At 41.2% G+C, this 21,529-nt stretch overlaps 1 protein-coding gene across 1 annotated transcript in view; it reads right to left on the reverse strand.

Annotated features, from left to right (window-relative positions):
* Positions 1-4,127: 4,127 nt before the first annotated feature.
* Positions 4,128-21,529, reverse strand: part of MRPL13 (mitochondrial ribosomal protein L13) — a 36,314-nt gene continuing 18,912 nt past the window's right edge. The window contains exon 7 of the mRNA XM_061995629.1: positions 4,128-4,633. Coding sequence (XP_061851613.1) covers positions 4,609-4,633 — 25 coding nt within the window. The 3' untranslated portion in view covers positions 4,128-4,608. The remainder of the gene's footprint in view (positions 4,634-21,529) is intronic.

Genomic DNA, 21,529 nt, shown 5'->3' on the forward strand with positions numbered 1-21,529 from the left:
GAAAGAAAAACTGTGCGTGACCGGTTGACGCAACAAGTAACGGTAATTATCTTGCATGCCACATGTGTAGTAGGGTAGGGGGTTGGTGCTAGGTGCTGATGAAAGGTCACCTGTAACTCTTTCTCTGGAGTACCATTCCACACACTATCCACGCTGTATCTGAAAGACAGCATCAGGCTGGTTGGTGGATGTGGGCCCACTCAGGAAAGTTATTGGTTTTTCAATCAGTTTTCCAGTTGATGATGTTCTGTTCTGCCAGTGCTGGGTGCATTGCTTTTCTCGCAGAGTAACCCCCCTCAAGCCACCGCAGAACGATGCAGAACCAGGTTTCCTTGAACCCAGCTCTTACTTTTGCCAAGAAATCTTATGTTAATGGAATATTTTTGTTCTAACCCACATTATATAAATACATGAGAATGTCCCATGGGAGCACACTGATAATTTATTGTGAACCTCTGTCATTTCTGTTTTGTATGCAAATAAAAGTGGCAAGCTTTTATACCTTAACTCTGGAGTTGATTGGCTTTTCACTTGGAACACTTGCATAGGTCTTTGGGACCCAAAAGAAAAGATCTTTTCCTTTTTCAACACTTTGGGGCAACAGTTTTAAAGGATATAGGCATTTAGTATAAACAATATTTAGCCTTATTTTTAAAATCATGCATGAACAAGTGGTGAGAGTAACTGAGATGAGTTGGTGGTACCATGGATGACTTGGAGAGGCTGCATGCTGACAAGGACAGAAGCCTTGCAGGTACAGGCACAGGCAACTTGGAGCTGGCAGTGACGAGAGGAAGGAAAAGCCCCAACCCAAGCACTTGAGCAACCGAAAGCAAGGCATTCTGCTAATTCAAAACAGGTAAATAAGCACTCAATAAGCAGCTTTCAGCAGCATCTAAACAGGATTTAAAGTAGAAGCTCAAAAATGTTAAGTGGAAGCATAGATTTGGAAGACTTTTAACATAGTCCTATAAAGACAGGGAGAGAAGGTGGCCTGTGGATCCCAGGCTGTGCTCCTGCTTCCCTGACTGGGTTAGGGCTGTTTGTGCTCAGCGGGGAAAGACCTGGCAGCTGGTGTTTCTGGCCACTGCCAGAGGCACTTACCCCTCCAGGAAGAAGACAAACAGGAACCTTTGCCATGTAATCTTGAATTCAGCCTCATTAGTAACATAAAGCATTTGTGCAGAAGACTAACACCCACAGGTGTGTGCATCCCAGGGCAAGGTCTGGCCCAGTGCTGCACACTCTTCTGTGCTGGACTGCTGCTTTGCTCTCATTTCTCTCAGCCCTAACTCCCACCACTTGGGGAAAGGTGAGACAAGCTGATGGAAATAAGAACTGAATGGCATTTCCTTACCTGGACCTGCATTCCAAGTAGAAGAATATCACATAACCTACAGACTTTACCTTTAAGCATCTTAACCCCAGTTTAGAGTGCTGAGGCCTGGCATGGCAGGGCTGTGTGCACCCAGGTGGGCAGCACAGCCCAGCACCCAAAGCTGACACTCAGGTGTTACTAAAATTGAATGCAAGTCCTTCATGCTGCACTCCTCAGCAGCCCACTCTGCCACAAACACTCCCTTGCCCACTCCCACCCTATGTCAGGAAAGCACCTCCCCATGGCCACCAGGCTGGACCCACTGCAGGGCCTGAAAAAGTCACTGATGGAAAATCAGCCTTTAGGCAGTTCTGTGATGACTCAAAAAGACTTTGAGCTTCACCTTACAGCTCACAATAGACTGGCTGTGAGGCAACACTGCATCTAAAGACCAAGCTTCCCTGGGACCAGCAAGAGACCAGTAGAACAAAACCAGGGAAGACAGCATAGACAAACTCCTACCAACAAGGCAGTTGGTGTTACTGGCTTGTATCTGGAATGGATGGAAAGAGCCTGACCCAACCAAGGTGTGCCTGGGCAGCGGCCTTTCCCCTCCTGCCACAGGGAGTGGGCACAGCATCACTTCAACAAACGAAGAGATGACTTGGGGGTGATGAGTCACCCCTACTCATTACAATTTTATAACTTAATTTATACACTAAATCACAAACATTAATTGCCAGTTTAATTTGCTTTATCATGACGTTTACTGGCATCCTGTTGACCTGAATGCTTCACATATCACTGCTCATCCATGCACTTGCTGGGCACCCATTGGTAAGAAAAAGTTACTTGGTGGGCATTACCAAGCTAGAAAAATATTATTCAGGATCTGTATGTTTGCCAAAACCAGTAAGACTGAGACACATATGGTCAACATTTTCTCCAAAATTCAGCCTGTAAATAATCAGGAGCATCTTGTGTTTTTCCAGACAGCCTGAAGAAATTGGGGTTGCTGACTGGGAACAGTGAACAGCGGCTGCCACCCCGATCTTACCAATAACACACACGTACTATGTCCTCACACCAAAAAGAGCCTTTACTTTCACCTGTTGCTTTTAAATACACTTTTACTAGTGAGCTAAATATGGTTACTGACCTGGAAATGCAGTCTGAAAGTTCATTGGGCAGCGATGTTTCCCGGGATAAGCCCATCTGGATGTCGAAGGAATGCCCAATACTCAACTGTTATTGCATATCATGAAATAGGATTATAAATCAAACAATGTTTTGCTTCCTATAGGATGCTTGTAGAAATAGAAAACACAATTTACCAAACACTGTAAACGTTTGGTAATGTATCAGCATCCTCTACACAGAAAACAACAGGAGCTTCATTTACTTACCCAGCAGCTTTGGCTTGCCGCACAGAAAAGCAAGAGGGGACTTCAGGGAAGTAATTCACAGAAGTAAAATCATTTTTAAGACTTATTTTGCATCATTATATGCTTGAGTTTCCTCATTTGGTTTTCACAATAAGAACACTGCTGCTTCACTCTCTAATACATTCTTTAAGTAAGGCAGGCGTGTTCCTGTGACTTGACTCAAAATCAGATCAGGACTTCAGAGGGAAAAAGCAGCAGCGGGTCTCTCTGTGTGGTCTGCCTCTACTGGCTGTCAGCTCAGTAAGCTCTTGAACAACACGTAGGCATGGTGGGGCTGATGCCTGCAGAGGAAGTGCTGCTTCAGACAACACCCTGCACAGCCCCAGGCAGGTGTGGGCTTGGTAAACAGTCACTGGGGCACCCTGCCATTGGGACATGCTGGGCTTTCAGGAGGCAGGGAGCAGCACTGCCATCAGCTCTCCTGCTGACAACCACCTCGCAGCTCCAGATCAAGAAAGAAGCACTATTAGGAATCTATTTAATACCATTCAGTAGCTAGAAAGTAGAAACCTTGGTGTTGTCACTCAGCACAGTGAAGTGCAGAGTAGGCTGGCAAGAGGGAGAAACAGGAAGGTTATTTTCCACAGCGGTGCTTGTTTGCTGTGCTGTCTGGGACCTGCCTTATGTGTTTCCTGGGGCACAGCTCTCCTGCCAGTGACATTTGCCCTTGGGATACAATCCAGCAGACAGCTCCACCTCCAAACTCCACACTCCCTGCCGCTCTGCTGTATTCCAGCAAGTTCTGCTGGAACTGAAACATCCCTCTCCCAGCACCCATGGAACTCCAGGCACTGTGAATGCTGTAGCCTTCCTCCCTGCAGCAGACAGGTCCTCTGTAAGCACAAACCCACTTCCCCTTGGCTTCATTTTTGGGGTTCCAAGCGCACCATTTGGCACACCATATCAAAAGAGGGCCAAAGACTCGGGATGAAAAAGTACAGTGAGTGACCAAATGCTCCTTTGGTCATAATGAACAGGCAGAAGCACTGTTAGAGCACGTGCTGCAGAAAAACTCCTTCTAGAAAAAAGAACCAGCACACATCTTACCACCTCCTCAGTACTCCCAGATGCATCTTAAAAACGATGTTTTTCTTACCTCCGCCAGGAGCAGAGTGTGCATGCACATGTGCCTGCTGCCTGCGCTGCTCTCACCCAAGGACTGCGTTCATCTAAGGGAACTTGGCTCTGGGAGAAGTCTGATTTTTGTTACTCCCACAACCACCATAACTTGAAGGGTTATATTCACCTAAAAACAAAAGAGAACTGCAGGTCTGCATGGGTGAGCATTCAGGAACATCTCATTGATTTCATACAGTACAAACGCTCCGCACTCGAGGCTTTCAGAAAACACCAGCTACTGAGAATCAGCTCAAGCCACTGGTTTTTATTTAAGTCCCCCTAAGAGAGAATGAGTTCTCCAGGAAGAGTTCCTTTTTCTGAAGGCAGAAGGACACGCACACCTGAGCTGTGAGGACAGATCCGTTTCTCCAAGAGAGCCGATGGGGTGGCAGAACAGGGGGACAGTCCCAGCCCTTGCCTCCAGTCCATGACACTTCCTCTCAGCAAACCACCTGCTGTTTCCATCAGATGCACATAACTCATTGAAAAATTATCAATTCTTTAATAATAGAACTAAAATAAATGTAATTAACAAATATCAGATCATCCAACACAGAGTGCAGGTGGTATTTACAATGATTTCTGTAGGAACTCCAAATAAAAGTTTGCTAACAGCCGTCAGAAACATCCTGCATAAAGGAGCTGGCTGAGATGCACAGGTGCTTCCATGGTAGAAGATTCTTTTTCCAAAGACAGACGTTCCTGACAGCACTTCTTTTGTTGTTATTACTTCCTTCGGAAATCTTTAGGTCTGGAAAAAAAGAGAAAAGAGCACTTTAAGCAATGTCTGGGAACTATGGTGACATTGTTGTAAGGATGTATTAACAGCTGTATTTAGTGTTGCTTCCTTATTCTGGTGCATGAAGGTTTTGTGCTGAAGATTTTCTGGATGACATTAAAAAGATGGAACAAATCAAAGCAGTTGACTGAGACCTCAAAGAACTTACAGACATCAAGACTAGTTGGATGCAGGTGTTTCTTACAAGCCATTCCTACTTTCCTAAGCAAAACAAAAGGCATCTTTAAGTGGGTGCAGCCTCACAATTACTTTAAACACTGGTATTAATTTGCCTCCACTTTTAAAAAATGAATAATCTGTACATAAAATGGCAAGTTTTAAGTTAACAGCGTAGTCCACAACACTAATAGAATAGTTAAAACTGGTGATTTAAAGAAAATTCTACTTTGAATCTTAAAGGTTCTGCAATCCTGTCTGCTTGGGTCACTGTTGTGGTTCAAGCCCTGATGGCAACGAAGCCCCCACAGCTATTTGCTTATCCTCCCTCTACACAACTCTCATCAGATGAGGAGGGGAATCAGAAAAAAAAAATTCAAAACTCAGGGGTTAAGATGAAAACAAGTATAACTACTAAAATAAAATATAATAACAGTAAGAAGAATAAAGTAAAAAAATGGTACCTAAGACAAACAAACCCAAGAACAGATAAGTGATGGCCACTGCAATTGCTCACCACCCACTGACCAATGCTCCAACAGCAACCTACCCCTCCTGGCCAACTCACCCAGTTTCTATCCTGGGCATGACATCCTGTGGTATGGAATAGCCCTGTGGCTAGTTTAGGTCAGCTGTCCTGGCCATGCTCCCTCCCAACTTCTTGTGCACACACCATTTGCCCTGCCCCAGCCGACACTCTTCCAGGGCAGGGTCAGAAGCAGAAACAACCATGGTGCTGTCCAAGTGCTCCTCAGCCATAACCAAATCATCCCTGTGCTATCAACAGTCTCTTCAGCATAAACCCAAAATACAGCCCTGGGTCAGCTACTAGGAAGAAAATTAACTATCCCAGTTGAAACCAGGACTGTGACAGGCGTGGAAAACATTCTGGGAAACCCTCCTCAAGTTCTCCATGCAAGCACAATCTCACTCCCCTGCCCACTACAGGAAACCACATTTGACCTGGCCCTACAAGGTTCAGACCAGACTGTGGTGTTTCAGACTGCTGCAAGCCTGCACCCTGAGCAGGTCCTGGAGAACAGTCAGGGCTCTACCCAGTTGCTTACAAGAACAGACAGGCACAGCGCACACAGGTGGCTCTGCACAGCACACGGTGCCCACACACATACCCTCTGCTCCCACAGCCTGGCCCACACAGACACCGCTGCTTCTCTCATATCCACATCCAAACAGGTAAGGGGAACTGTGTCTCACTGGAATCAGACATGAGGTGGAATAACACAGGTTTTGTAAACGTGTAATGGGACACAGGGGCAGAAGGATTGCTGTTGAGTTGAATAACAACTGGAATCCAGGAAAAGGCGCTCTCCACAAAGCAAACTGAGCTGAATTTACAGCAGTGGGGAATCTTATCATTAATTTTGTTAATCAATGCAAATTAAAAGCAGATGGTGGTGGAAGCAGGGAGCTTACTTTGGAGACATAGTTTAGGTGGCTGCAGAGATGCCATACAGAAACCTATTAGTTGTTCAAAGCATACATTGCAGATCTAGCACTTCTCAGCCAATAGTACTGCAAAGTGAAGTCAGGCAATTTTTGCACAAGCCTGTAGGTTCTTACATGTAAGCAGCTCTGCAATTCAGTCTGTGCTACTTCAAGTGTATCACAAACAAATCTGAAGATCGTATACATTTTAAAGCACAACTAGAAAGACCAACTAGTGTTCCCTCAACAACTCATCACAAAGCTTCTTTGCTTCTCATTTAAATGGCATATTCAATATTAACATTTGGACTTGGACCCTTTGTGCATGGAAGAGCTGCCTTAAGCACCACATCCACCAACTACATAATTGCTTTATGTTGTACTTGAACATACTCAACACTGAATGGCAAGCATACACTGGGAAGGTGATCTGACATACTCCACAGCTTGTGCCTAGGGTCTCATCCCTGTACCCCAGAACAGCCATTTCATCCTACCACACTGCTATGTAGTAAGAGAGCAGGATGTGGAAAACGTCTCAGCTCTGCCTCAGAAGTTTCACCAGGGCATCCACTCCAGCAGGCAGAGCAGTGCTGAGGGATGGGAGAGACACTGCATGGCAAAGGTCTCATTGTCTGGCAGCTAATAGTTATTATGCCTTTGTATAGACCAATCCATCCTCTTGCACATTGCTCAAAGGATTTGGCATCTTTCTTCGAATGGCACATTTAAACCTCCAACCCAAGGTTGCTGCAGAGTGAGGAGTCTCACACTACTTTTGTTCTGGGGTGAAAATACAATTTTTTTTCCTGCTTGTAATGTGCATTTCAATCTTACTGCTAATTGTCTTAGAAGTTAAATACATATAACACTAGACTCTTAGTTTGCAGTCTTATGAAATTAATGAAGCTTAAAGGCAGGATTTTCTACACTGAAACACCGTGTGAACAAATACAAAAGATTTAAAACCCTTTTCTATTGCCACAGTAGCCTTTTATGCCTACCAGTACTTGGCTTTTGGAGGCCACAATCTGCTTTTACCAAGTTCTTGGCACTAGGAAAGCTAAGCCTTGAAAAACACTGCCTTTGGCAAAAGTGTTATAAATATTTTGTCAGATGAAGAACGGGAACATACAAAAACCTTGTCTACTCAGAGAGAATTACGAACTACTTGTGAACACCAATGGGTGATGTCTCGTTGACACGTGACAGAAATCTATGCCAGAGTGTCCTCCTTTGATGGGAGCACTTTTGTCTGTCCTCAGCAAAGCACCGAGATGCATTTGGAACAAAGGAAATTATATCTCCTAGAAGAGATGGTTCACAAATTCCCCCAAAGGCAACACTTCACAGAGCTGCTTGTTTTTAAAAAATGTAATGTTATTGGGGAAAAAAAATGCTGTATATTGACAACAGGCATCAAGACAAGGGGAAACAGGAGGCAGGCTGTGGGAACTAGCATCTCTGAAATCTATGCTGAAAGGCAAAGTACTATGGCTTCACTGAAAATATGCAACCTTAGTCTGTGCAGCAGATGTCTGCCACCAAAACATGTAGAGGAGTGTTTGTCCCACTGATTTTTATATTGTACATAAAGAGCACTAAGACACAGTCCAGTGAATTCTAGGCAAAATACTCAGCAAATTAAATGAATGTCCAATTCCACAATGCCTCCAACTGCTTCTCTCAATACTTAAACGTTGAGTAAAAGAAATAGAAGAGCTGCTCCTAAGCTCTGATTACACATTCTAATTCCCTTCAATTGTGCCAATGTTTTTTCAATACTCACAGCTATCAGAAGAAGATTACAGTCAATATAAAATTCTGCAATCCACAGTCAGTGAATTTTACAAAAAGAAGGAAACCTACACATTCCTGCAGTTCATAGCATCAGTTTTTGATATGGAAAGCAGAGGTTTCTCAGTGGCCTCCACTGTAACTGGCAGCACCTTTTCCATCCCAGAACTCTGTTGAATTAAGGTATTTCACATAAAGGTTGCCTTTTGATTTGGATGCCAGCCCTACATACTTGAACACTCAAGAAATTGAGTTGATCAAGAGAGTTTCCTATTTACAGGGAAACTGTAACTTTTTTGCTCTGTACTCCAGCTCAAGAGATAAGACTGATGTCAAGCTAAAGCCTAGACATGGGCTCAGATTTTCTCTAGAGGCACGGTAGGTCTGGTCAGTCTATTTTATAATCGGATTTCTCTCACGTGTATACCCATGCATACCTCTTCGTAAACCAATACTCTACAGACCTTTTCTACTCAGATTTATCCCATTTCTAAACAGTCTTGAATTTGCCTTCATTTTGAAATGAATTGTTGTTCTCTCTCGGTTAGTGACAGCTGTAAAGGGTAATAATTTCAGCAAGCATTAATCCAGTCTACAACACAGAGCAACAGTCAATGTCAGGGGGAATGTGCATATGTTTAAAAACCACATTTTCAAAACTGTCCCATTATGTAATAAAATGAGCCAAATGACTTCTTAAAACATCATCTATATGCAGCTACAGTTTGTGTCTTTTTAGCCTCCACCACAACCCCCACACCAGAGAAGCTCCATCACCGAGAGCAGTAACACTACTGCTGCACATGCTGGATTATAAATCAGACAGCAAAAATACAGCAGGCCTGTGACTCTGTCAGTTCATGACTCTGTAGAAAGCAGCACAATAAAGCTTTGTATTTACTCAGGAAACAAGTTATTCAGAGTGTAAAAGAAAACAGAACTGAAGGCAGATTAACAAGACTGAACTGTTAGTATTAATTTCAAAATGGAAAGTAATAAAGGTAATCTTCACAGAAAATTCCCTGAAAACAGAAGTTCTCAACTTCCTAATCTGCCTCTTTATAACTTCTTCAAGATAGCTACAGGTTTTGATTAAAATATTAAGAGGAAAGTGGTGGGAAGCCAGTTTTTTGCCTGGCTCAGTACTGCAAACTGTTTCAGCATTCCTGTTGGCAGATACAGAGTGATCTCCAAGAAAGCAATCTGAGAACTACCCCTGGCCTGGGAAGACTCTGTATGCAGCCTGCAGAATTGCATGCTCAGCAGAGCAGGGAGAGGAACAGAGCTACTGGTTTATGCAATTAAGCAAAGTTTGTTTCATATTCTAAAGGATTTGAACATCCTTATTATAAGGCTTGTAAATCTGGATATTCTTTTCAAACCTATTATTTGAATGCAATAAAAATCGTGGGGTAAGTGTACTTGGTGTATAAGGGATAAAACACCCACTTGTGAACAAACTATAAAGGTTGGATCCACAACACCCAACAGAACGTGCAAACTGTTGGTGGAATTCAGGATCTGATGGAATAGTTATTTAAACTCTCAGAAATAATGTGCTAGACTTAAGGAATTCAGAAGACACTCCACACATCCAGGTTACTTTTACTTATTATAAAAAATGAGGGCAATTTGTGAAATCTCACTGAAACACAGAACTGACTTAGTCTTTCTCAAACTCATAGCCATTCAAGTATATTAACAAAACTCAATAGATTAGTTGGAGGGGCTAATTCAGATGTGCAAAAGTTTTACCTACAAATGTTTTGGGGTTCCACCAAGTTTTGCAGGAGCCAGAAATGTGCACTGTGCAAAGGTGGCAAACGGCTATCCTGGGCTGCATTAGGCAAAGTGGTGCCAGCAGGTCAGTCAGGGAGGTGGGTAAGGCCACTCCCAGAGTGCTATGCCCAGTGCTGGGCTCCCCAGTACAAGCGAAACATAGATGTACTGGGGAGTGAAATCATGGGCCACAAAGATGATTATGGGACTGGAGCACCTCACAAATGAAGAAAGGCTGGGGCTGTTTGACCTGGAGAAGAGAAGGCTCAGGGGGATCTCACTGAAGCATATACACATTTTAAGGGAAGATGTGAAGAGGACAGAGCCAGGATGTTTCCAGTGAAGCCCAGTGCTGGGACCAGAGGCAACAGGCACTGCCTGACATACAGGACATATGTCTGAACAATAGGAAGCACTTTTTAACTATGAGAGTGACCAAATACTGGAACAGGTTCCCCAGAAAGGTTATGGAGTCTCGCTCCTTGGAGATACTCAAAAGCTGTCTGGACATGGTCCCGGGCAACTGGCTCTAGGTGGGCCTGCTTGAGCCAAGGACTTGGGCCACACGACCTCCAGAGGTCCCTTCCAGCCAGTTGCTCTTCTGTAACACAATGATGCAGTTAGAACTGCTTTTCAGACAAAACTGTAACTGTGTGAAATCTGTATAGACACCCAAGAGAGAATTCAATGGCAAGCTTTAGCCTAAGGAGGAAAGTCCCTTCAAGTTATCTCTAAATTAGTCAAGGAGGGCTGAGCCTCCCCAGAGTACTTAAAGATCCAATTTATTTATTCCAAATGGAGTTTAAACCACGTGTGCTAAATGAATACTGAACTCTGGTGAACATACATGTTACAAGAACTTCCCTAACGACCCCCAGCAACTCTAATGCACACCATTTTGTGCAGCTGCCAAAACCAAGGTTACCTGTAATCCAGGTCAGCTCCCTGATCCTCTTTATTCTGTTGCTACACAGCAGAATGGAAAGGCAGGAAAGGGGATAGATGGTACTTAAAAAACAGCCTTTTAATCAGATGAAATGCTCAGGAAGCTATGACCTCAGCCTCCAAACATCCCAGAATGCAAACAAAAACTAACAAATGAAAAAGACCTACTTGCAACTATGATGGGACTCCCCCCTTCCCATAATATTCAATATTTTTTCAGCACTTCCTAGGGTACTTTTCCTGTCAAAGCAGACAGAACAGAGGGCCTTCCAAAAGTTAAATGTGTTCAATTTGCAGCTCCTGGTGTGAATATTTATTTCTACCAAATCTGAACAGACTTGCTACATAGTTTCATCTTTATTAAATTCTTGTCAGCACATTCCAGCGAAGATGTTGCCCTTTGCCTAGCGAAGTAAGACACCCTCAGAAAAAAATAACATAAAATAAAAGAGGGGGTGTTAGTCTGTGAAGGACAGATCTAAGTAATCATCAGTCTGCAATATACTGCAACCATTTTGATTTCAAAAATACATAGGCCAACTTCACTGACTTATTTCTAGGCAAGCAAAAGAACACCTTGCAATACAGCCCTCACAGCAGACAGATGAAAAACAGCATTAGTTACCTCAAAGAATTAACGTTAAGGCTCTAGAGTAATACACGACGTTGACTATTTTACATGTGAAGAAGTAATGTTACAGTCATCTACAGTACTTTGATTTTCAGTCAATTCTTTAACAAAAATTCTCTTGATTTGTAGTAACTTGGAATACTTCTTCAAATCTACAGATTTTAACCCAAATTATTCTGTTTCTTTAAACTTCAAATGCATTGGGGTTAGCTATAAAAACATAATTCATAAGCTATGTTGCTCTTCCTCCTTCTTTCAAAAGAAGTTACATACCTGCCTAGTTTTTTTAACCACGTGCTGCTGATAAAATAGCATTTGATAACATGACCTCATCTTCTTTCAAGCTCAAAAAGCTGGGTAGTCATCTTTCCATAAGCAATCTATACTCAGGAAAGTTTTGTTGCTACATTGCATTGTCTAAGGCATTCCAAAAGAAGTTTCTAGAAGTCAAATTTCAGGGAGTTACTACTGTAATTTGTGTGCTTGCACTCATGACTGATAACTAATGGTTTCACAGCTGCCTCTGCTAAGGAACAAGATTGTCAATGCTGGAGAGGTGACCTGTCAATACCTGCTCTTGACTCAGCAATGTACACCTGGTTTGGAAGCTTTGAAGATCTCAAATTGCATTTTTCTCTTCACCTGCAGGCAATTATCTCACCATTGGAGAACGTGACCCAGAGGGCCAGAGTTCCCTGTACTTTCTGCAATCTCACCAGCAATGAGTGTTCAGAAAGGATTTAACCTTGTATCAGCACTGTGAAAGGTCAGTGCCTTAAGGCTAGCTAATGCTGCACACTAATGAACTGATGAAGGGACGATAGGAGTGGTCCAACAGCAGGAATTGAGAAGGACAGGCTTAGAATTCTGTGAAAATTTTACTGCTTCCATGAATAAGAAAACACTCCAGACCCATTTAAAACCCCATAAAAATTAATAAACATTCTGTATGAAAGGTACATTAATCTCTTCCATTTACAGTCTCTGCAACAGTTCTTTTTAGTTGAAAAATGTAATATCTCTTACAATTCTCATTTGGGTTACCCATCCCTTCCCCCCCCCCCCAAAAAAAAAACCACCAGTAAAAACACCTCACAGTTATCAACACATTTTACAAATAACTCATGTCAGAGGATTTTAGGTCTGTGACTGCTAAAATAGATTTTTGCCACTGACCTTTCTTTCCTTCTTTTTTTTCCTCCCTGCCCTGTTTTCTACAGAACAGTGGAGAGTTCCCTAAGCAGCTGAATGAGTCTCCAGGATGACTGTGTAGCTTCACAGATGCTCTGTGTGATTTTCCTACACAGATTTCAATAATTTGAAGTAACAACAGGGGTAAAATCTCCCCAGACTTGGCTGAAAAACTAAAACATATGAATGAGTGCAATTTAATTAGTGGTAAAGTACTTCTAAACCATGCTTGAATTTGTAAAGTAGTTATCCAATGACATCCACTGCCTCATAAACCTGGCTTTTAGGAGAGCTGACTGACAACAAAGTTTCCACCAGAAGACAATGGATATCTAGCCCTCAACCAGTCTACCATCCAGTTCCTCTGAGGCAGCAGCCACAGTAGATCTCTGTTGCTGTAATGCTGCTCTTTGTATTTAAGGAAATCACAATCCTAGGAATGTGGGATTATTGGTAACTGATGACAGTCGGCTGCTTACACAGGATAATTCTATGGCTCATCTCTCATGCCTGATTATTAACATCAAGAAGTGGGTTTGTGCCTTTTCCTGTAACAAAAGGTTCTTGTAGAAAACGGTTGCAAAATACACATGGCATGAAATGTGTGGTCCGTCTGGCACACTTTGCAGGGTGAATTTATAAATGCAACTATAAAATTCTTGGTAGGATTTCTTAGGATTAATTTTTAAAGACAAACTTAAAAGACTTCAACATAGAGCCAAAATGTACTGTAAACTCCAAAACAAGAGGAATATATGTATTTTTCAGGTACACTTCACAAGTTGTGCCAAAGTCAATAGCTATTAGCAAAGTGCACTATAGCTTAAGGGGATTTCTGAACACATTTCATCTGACTAATCACACCAGTCAATCAAACCCCAAGGATTAGACACAGCTATCATTCTCTGAAACCTGATTATGTGGTTACACTTAAATATCAACAGAGATTGGAGTTGGGAGGGATTTGAATCATTTTTCTACTCTACTACCCCAGGGTAGCTCTATGCCTCTGGTAAAAAAAAACCTCATTGAAACTGCTAGCGATATTTAAACTGTCATTGCATTTCCAATAACCACCCTGGCCTACTGTAAACTGTGAGCTTCTTGTCTTGCTTGGGGGCAAACAACCTTTTCCATATTGGCAGAGCTCTCAGGCAGACTATCATCTGGGTTAAAAAGCATTTCTACAACTATAACTTATTTCACTTGGACAATAAACCATAGCAACAGAAACTGCCTTTAGTAAGAAAACAGAGCCAGAAAAGAGGGCTTTACTGGTACTGTTAAGCCAGCACAGCTATAGTGACTAACCCTTTCCTGCATACACAAAGCTTAAGATAAATCTTGTGTTCCTGGACCGTAGCTTGGGTTTTTCTCTACATAAAACTAGCACTTGCTTTAGGTTTTAAAAAGCATCCATAAGCTGTATTATCTAAATCAATGCTAATGTGCTAATTTGGTACTTCCACTGACACTCAGGATGGTTTACCAAAATTTAAAACAAACTGTTGACAACCACAGTTTGCCTAAACACAAGTTAAGCAAAATGGAACTAAGAACTTTAAAGATTGCTGTCAGTCCCAGATATTGATCTGGGTCTGTAAAATCATTTAAATGAAATCAATGCAATGTATATGGAAACTTCATCTCGGAAAGGTGATGCTTTTTGCAAATGAAAGGGTTTTCTTTAAGTGATATATTCTGCTAAAAAATGTAGGACTGTTGAAAGAACAGCCCCGTACACTTGGCTCTGTCCAAAAAATTACCTTATTCTTCAAATAAATAGAGAAGTGGGTAAAGAAATGGTGAAATGCTTTCCAGACTTACTGTCAGCACCCAAAGTGAAAAAAGCAAATCTAGACATTTATAAAAGACCAATTAAAAAACAAATGCAATCCTAACTAAATCTGGGCAAGTAGTTCAATGGTATCATATGCAACTATTCTCACTTTGCTTGTCAAATTCACATCAGTTTAGTTTCTGTTCTCATATATGAGATCAACAGATTTCAGTGGAAAGGGAAAGTAGCTTTGGAACTTTGAGAGCCTCTTTAGATAGCTGCTGCAGAAACTCCCAGTTACCCCTTTATTAAATCCCTTGCCTTCAACTCTAGTTTTGGCTAGAATGTAAACTGCCTCCACTTAAGGGTAAGTGAATCCGTAGCATGAGAGAGTTTGATGTATGCTAGAGAAAGGCCCTGAGTCATTTTAATAGGCTAAACAACCTAAACATGAATTTGTCAGATTTTTAAGACGATTAAGCTACTGACCCTTCTTGATCAGTGCCCAGTTGCTGCCTGCAGTAGAAACCTAATGTAGAGGAGAGCAATTTTCTTCTCAGGTATCTAACTGTGTGGCTTTTTGTCCACGGGAATGTGGATCCCACTATGGCAGCCTTAAGTACAAGATTCGGCAACTTTCAAGTTAAAATACTAAAAAATAAATAAATCAGGAGATATTTCTATGCCCTGACTATTTAAAAAAAAGTAAACCAGTGATAGTTCCCAGATTGGAAGGGGGGTTAATGATCTCCAGTTCGTTACTGGAACTCCTACCGAGAACCAAAAAAGACAGAGAAAATGAACTTCCATAGGGATTCCTCAAAGAGTACATTGGAACAAGCTCAGGCTGTGTTGGCAGCACAGCTTTTTCCTGGTTGATACAGTTTCTGTTTTTAGGAAAAAGTAAAACTGGCTCAAGTCTTTCACAGAAGTTTGTGTTGGCCACCCTTTCACTGAACACTGACACATGCCAACCCTGCTTTGAGGGAGATGAGCACTCAAGTTGGGAGAGGCAGTACTTAACTCCTTGTACAGAACACCCCATAGCCCAAGGTAAGGACCAAACACTAGGACACAAAGCACACTACCAACATGACTCAAACCCCCAAAACCTGCAGACACATACTGCAACAAAGTTGGCACTAAGAAAATGGCTTTACTATGTTTATGTCAGTGCAGAATTTTTAAAGCCTCATGAATAAACTTGAGATGCTCCTTATAAAAATTGCTCAAGACTTTACCACCTTGGAATAAATCTCTCTGGTTTTCTTTCTAAGCTTCTCCATATACATGGAGTAACCACCCCCTAATTTTTAATTTGTTATACTTTGTATAACAAAAAAAAAAAACAACCCAACCACTTTACAACCTTGGTGTTAGGTGCAATTTAGAATCTTTGTAATACAGCACATCACTGGAAATACTCCAAATACCATCCTTGTATCCAATATAATGCAAAGTGTCTTTTGGTGTTGCTTCCCTGTAAAGTTTTGTGAGGAAATCAACAGACAAAAGAACTTCATAAAGTAAAACTGCCAGCTTCTTACATTTATAAAAGTACTGTTTATAACATCATTTCAGCCACACATTCGGGACATGTCTGGCTTCTTCAGCTGTGTTACTACATCCCAGAAATAACCAGACTAAAAATAGGAACTGGAAACTGTAGAACTGGGCAAGACAACTACCTTTGCAGTTATCTTGTAAGACAACAAACAGAAAGGGCAACTGTGGCTGAGAGGATCTCTTAATCTGAAAGTCTTTCTGTTTGCCAATGCCTATAAATCTGTTTGCTAGGAACATCAGCAGTGGGCTTCAGGTTCCCTGAGGCAGGCAGGGAATACAGCTCCAAGGAGGAACTGGAAGTGGAAGCTGCAACCAGTGTATTATTAGCACAGCATGTATATGAGGATTATCAGAACCATCTGCAGTTCCTGGGTGTCTAACGTGTTTGTCTTTCATCACCTACAAACTTTTCTTTCTGAGAACACTGTGAGTGTCTGCTTTCAAAGCCATGCAGCATTGCTGGTGGACTACCAAGAATCTGTGTGCCATGCCATGGGGGTGACAGGCAGTGTGCAGACTCGGATCCTTCCCAGCCCGTGCTGTTCAGCTATAACAAAATGATGGCTTCAGAGGAGGTTCTGTAGCCCTCAGTCTCAAAGCAGGATGTGCAGATGAGGGTCAGAAATCAGACAACTAAGATCAGAAAACTAAACGTTAAAAAGGTGTTTGGTGTTCTTAAACCAAATTTCAGTGTTTACATCAGCTTTGAAAAACGTCAAGTGTTGGAAGACTTTTCATCCCAAGCAAGACAAGTGAGAGGCTGTGTGGCAGGCAGAGGGAGAGCTGCTGCTAAGGCTGGCAGGGGACCAGGCTCAGTCTGTCCCCCCAGCCCCAGCCCACCTGCAAAGCCCACAGCTCCCCTGGCTGAAGGGAAACTCTCAGGAACGTGTCCATCTCACTGGAACAACACAGAGCCCCTGTTCCATACACTGAGTAACATTCTTATGTAAATATTCTTCAAAAACATTTTCCTGCCTTTGAAACGGTCTAAAAAATATATATACCCAGACAGTTAAACAACTTGAAAAAGGTATATAACAGGAAAAATCACACATGAATGTGATGTATCCTCGCTTTTATGGAACAGGATTGTTTGCTTGGTCATATGTGATTGGCAAATTCTGTCATGATTTCTGTTTAAAACTTAAAAAGACATCCAGTCTGAAACTTCAAACACACTTGAAATAATGATTTCATTCATGGTAAGAAGCTACAAAATCAAACTTAATCAAAGAAACTAGTTTTTTACCTGTCTCCCTTTTAAATGTGTCTGGAAAAGACATAATTTAACTTTCCTGTATCTACATGGTTTTCCACCACTCTTACCTGAGACCTCTCCATTGAGGATCTGAGAGAGAAGCTCTGCACAATTTGGCAAGTCAATTGGTTCAGGTTAGGGATAAAAGGAAAGAATGCTCAAAGAAAATCTCTCTCACTGGAAATATGCTGACATTTAATTCTCCACTTTCACAGGGCAGGATCCTACTTGATATCTGAGCATTAACTCCACTGGGGTGGAAGGAGGGGTGACGAAAGCCTCTCTGCTATTTGCTAGGATACACTTGGATATTGGATATTTATTTATGGTGTGTCAGTCTCCAATTACCAGGAAAATAGCCTTTAAAACACATCTATAGGAAGAGATTTTGATACAAAATAGAGGTAAAAAGTCCAATGAGATCATTAGCAGCACTGAGTATGTTCTCTTCATGTTGTGGATAAAAATTATTTACATATTACTTTAGATGAAAGGGAAAGGGGCTCTTTTCCTCCAAATACAAGTAACTTCCCATATAAATGCAGCAATTTATATTCACTTCCTACTGTCTTATGGCTATTTTATATACAGTGAGGCACCTTTCTTGGATGTAAGTTTCAATGTAAAACCTTAAAGATAAATTTTCTTCTAACTATGCTTACCTATTCTGTAGCCTTACACACAATCAAGCTATGCTCTTCAATTGATCTTTTCCATTAAAGGATATAGCTATTTTTAAAGAGCTAATATCAACTAAATTGTGCTTTTTAATGTAGAAAGAAGCCACAAAGAGTGTCTCCCTCTGAAGATTTTTTAAGTAATTCTCAGAAGAATTTAGTTCCCTTTTGAACCTCTACCCTTTATTAAACAGAGTGCCCAAAAATTCAGAACTTCATGGAAGATAAACAATACTTAAAACTAAAATCAAATAAGGCAGGAAAACATTAAAACTATCTGAAGAAAAAAAGAAATTTTATAGTTTTTCTGCATCCTTCATTTTCTGGTTTATTAGGAACTACTCTGACTGCTTGGAACCTATCTTCAGGTTCTGCAGAAGTTCACAGACCCAAGTACACAACACAGTCCTTTTATATCCCAAATGCAGAATGGGACACAGAGGACAAGAAAAGGCTAGGCTCCATTTTACCACCATATGCCCTCTCACACAGAGTTCTAAGACCCTAGTACAGAGTAACAAACAATAGCCCAAGGCAAAGCCAAACTGGACCAACACTACCATCAACCTACACACTGAGGTTTTTAAACACAGTTTATTAAAACATTGATCTATTTTACTATCTACACGTGCTTACTTTCATCACATATAAAGAACCACAGAATAATTTGCGTCAGAAGAGACCACACTCAAATTGGGACTAACTTCAGCATTACATCAGGCTGCTCAAGAAGTTGTGTAGTTAAGTTCTGAGCATCTCCAAAAATGGAGATTCTACAACCAATCTGGGCTGCCTATCAGCTAGAAAAGAATAAATTTATGAGGAATCCAAACAGAAAGACAGCTTTGCATCCTGAGATACACATGTGTTCCTGTAATATTTAGATTTCAAAAGAGAGCCCTCATATTCCCTTTACCTTTCCTCTTCTGAAACAATTTTCATATCAGATAGTGGTTTTTTGGTACATCTCAAATGATAAAGAATATCACATTTATACAATGGTATTTTAACTAACTTCCCTTTGGTTTGTTGACCAAAGCTGTCAGTGCTTTGTCCCTTTTTTGAATCATTTTTAAAAGAACATTTTTGGTATATGCCTGTAAAAAACTGACATCATTGAAGAGTACGTAAATGCTTAAATCTTTGTCACTTTTACAGTTTTTCAAAGGAATCATGCAAATATTCCCTCTTCCATGGGCTCCTAAACATTGAAAAAGTTTGTAACACAGAGCCCACCACAGCTGGATATTCCTAAAGCCTTTCTTTTAGTGCCTTTAGTGTAAACCTGTCTATTCTCAGACACTCCAACTGAAACAGTGATTGCTCCAACTTGCTTTAGGTCCTGTTTTACAGACTTCTATTTTATCACGTAAAAAAGTTATCTTACCAAATTTGCTCAATTCTGTATCTTTTACTTAATAACTAAGCCCTTCCCCCTTCTTCAGAAAGAAAAGCACTATTCTTTTTTTCCCATGACTTCAAATTGAATACTCTTCCCAACATCAAAACTTGCAGAGAAGTGAGCTAAAGGTTAAATAAAACTTATCTGACACTAATACCTGACATCCACAACAGTCTGGTTGCAGGCCAAGACAAGAAGCTCAAATTACAATAGTGACTACAGCGATGAGCCCTGGAGCTAGTAAAGATACGGCAGATAATCACCTTCATTCTTGGTACCTTTGCTAGGGCTTATCAGTTCCTGAGAGTCAAAAAGAACGTAGGATTGAAGTCCAATACAGCAAAGGTACGGCAGCAGAATTAGGAACGTCCTCTTGCCTTTAAAAGTGGCTCTAGTTAGAGCAGCCAGCTGCTGGGAAACGTCTGGTCCAGCTTCTTTACTCTGATCATCAAAGCCCTCCCAAACCCCACTTTGTTTTCCCTAACCCACTCAGAGTCCACTAACTCCACTCCTCTCCAGCATTTTCCCTTAATCTTACTTGTTCTTCCCAGGTGCACCTACTCCTCTGGTTCTTCTCATCTGAATACCTGCTCAATTACCCACCCTAACCACAGGAGAAGCACTATGATCCTCCCAGTTGAAAGCCTTGAAATGTGCTGCAGCTGCAGGGCTCCTAAGGCAGCAGCACTTCCCAATATCAGTAATTGGCATGGAGTAAAAACACTGTGTACACATAGCACTTGCCAAAAATCAATCAGGATGAGACTGCAGAGGACAGATAGATAAAAAAGGGAATGCCTATTTTCTCAGTGCTTTGAATTCCTCCAGAGGGAGTGGTTTAAAGAAATAATGGAGGGGAATTCTAGGTCTATCTTCAAAATAGTATTCTTACCTGCAGATTTTCCCCAAGGATAATCTTCTCAAAGGCATAAAGCTATTAGGAAACTTAGTTTGATAGCAGTGATTGAATTAGATAGCATCAAGTTTACTCGTCCTCTGCTACACACACTTATATATCATCACAAGTGAGGTGGTTCAGTGCTAAGCAGGTGAACTCAAGCAAGACTAGGCCAGTTCATGAGGACAAAGAAAAGCATTTCAAAAGCTCTGGCAGCATAATACCATTTCCTTTGATAAAAGGGACACTCCCAATGAGTTAAAGCTAAGTGACAGCTTCCAATTCAGGGCTAAATTACCATGTGAGAATCTTTTACCAGTATTAGTACTAAGGACAGTACTCTCTACCACCTGTACAACTACTGTGTGAGTGGATGTGCAAACACAAACACACATTATTCACAAACACAGAGTCCTATGCAGGCTTTTTCACTTAAGACTAGATAAATGCCACAGACTTTTTCCTGGATTTGCAAGCAAAAGCTCACTAACATTAAGAAGTTTTACTAAAGAGTCATTTTGGTTTCTGTTAAATTTGTGACAGAACAATAGAACTGTTCTCAGTTTTCCCCTCAGAGGAATGCAAATCCTAAAAATAGATGTGAAACAGATACAGACATTTGCTTTAGCTATATTCTTGGTATTTCTAAATTCTATTGGTCTGGCTTAAGCAGTGAGAGCTGCTGGTCCACAAAAGCAATTATGAGCACACTCTGCTTTTGAATTGCAAGAAGATCCTACTCAAGTATTCATTTATATTATCCACTACCAGTTTTCTCCTCGAAAAGTTACATCTCTTTTGTCCACATATCTCTTCTGCCTTGAAGTTGCTAAATAAGTGCTTGTGCCTTATAACGCAGAGAAAATACATTCTGTAATCAAAAATGTTTAATTTCCTTAAAAAAAAATCTTAGCCAAAAGTCTCCTTTAATATTGAGCAGTGAAAAGCATCAAATCCCTTCTAAAAGTATAGCAACAGTACAAGACAAACACTAAAAGTAATTAGCTTTCTCTTTTTACTGATGGACCATTGAAGAGTATTATTCTTACGTGAGTTTCTCCTTCATTAACTCAAATTCAACTTTACTTTCTTACATAAAATCACAGAATCACAGAATCTTCAGGAGTGGAAAGGACCTCAAAAGATCATATAGTCCAACTTCCTGCCAGAGTTGGACCACCTAGAGTAGGTCACACAGGAATTTATCCAGGTGGGTTTTGAATGTGCCCAGAGAAGGAGACTCTACAACCCATCTGGGCAGCCTGTTCCAGTGCTCGCTCACCCTCACAGGGAAGAAATTCCTCCTTGGGTTTCTTTGGAAC

Source organism: Colius striatus, chromosome 4, assembly GCF_028858725.1.
Source record: "Colius striatus isolate bColStr4 chromosome 4, bColStr4.1.hap1, whole genome shotgun sequence".
Classification (NCBI taxonomy): Eukaryota; Metazoa; Chordata; class Aves; order Coliiformes; family Coliidae; genus Colius; species Colius striatus.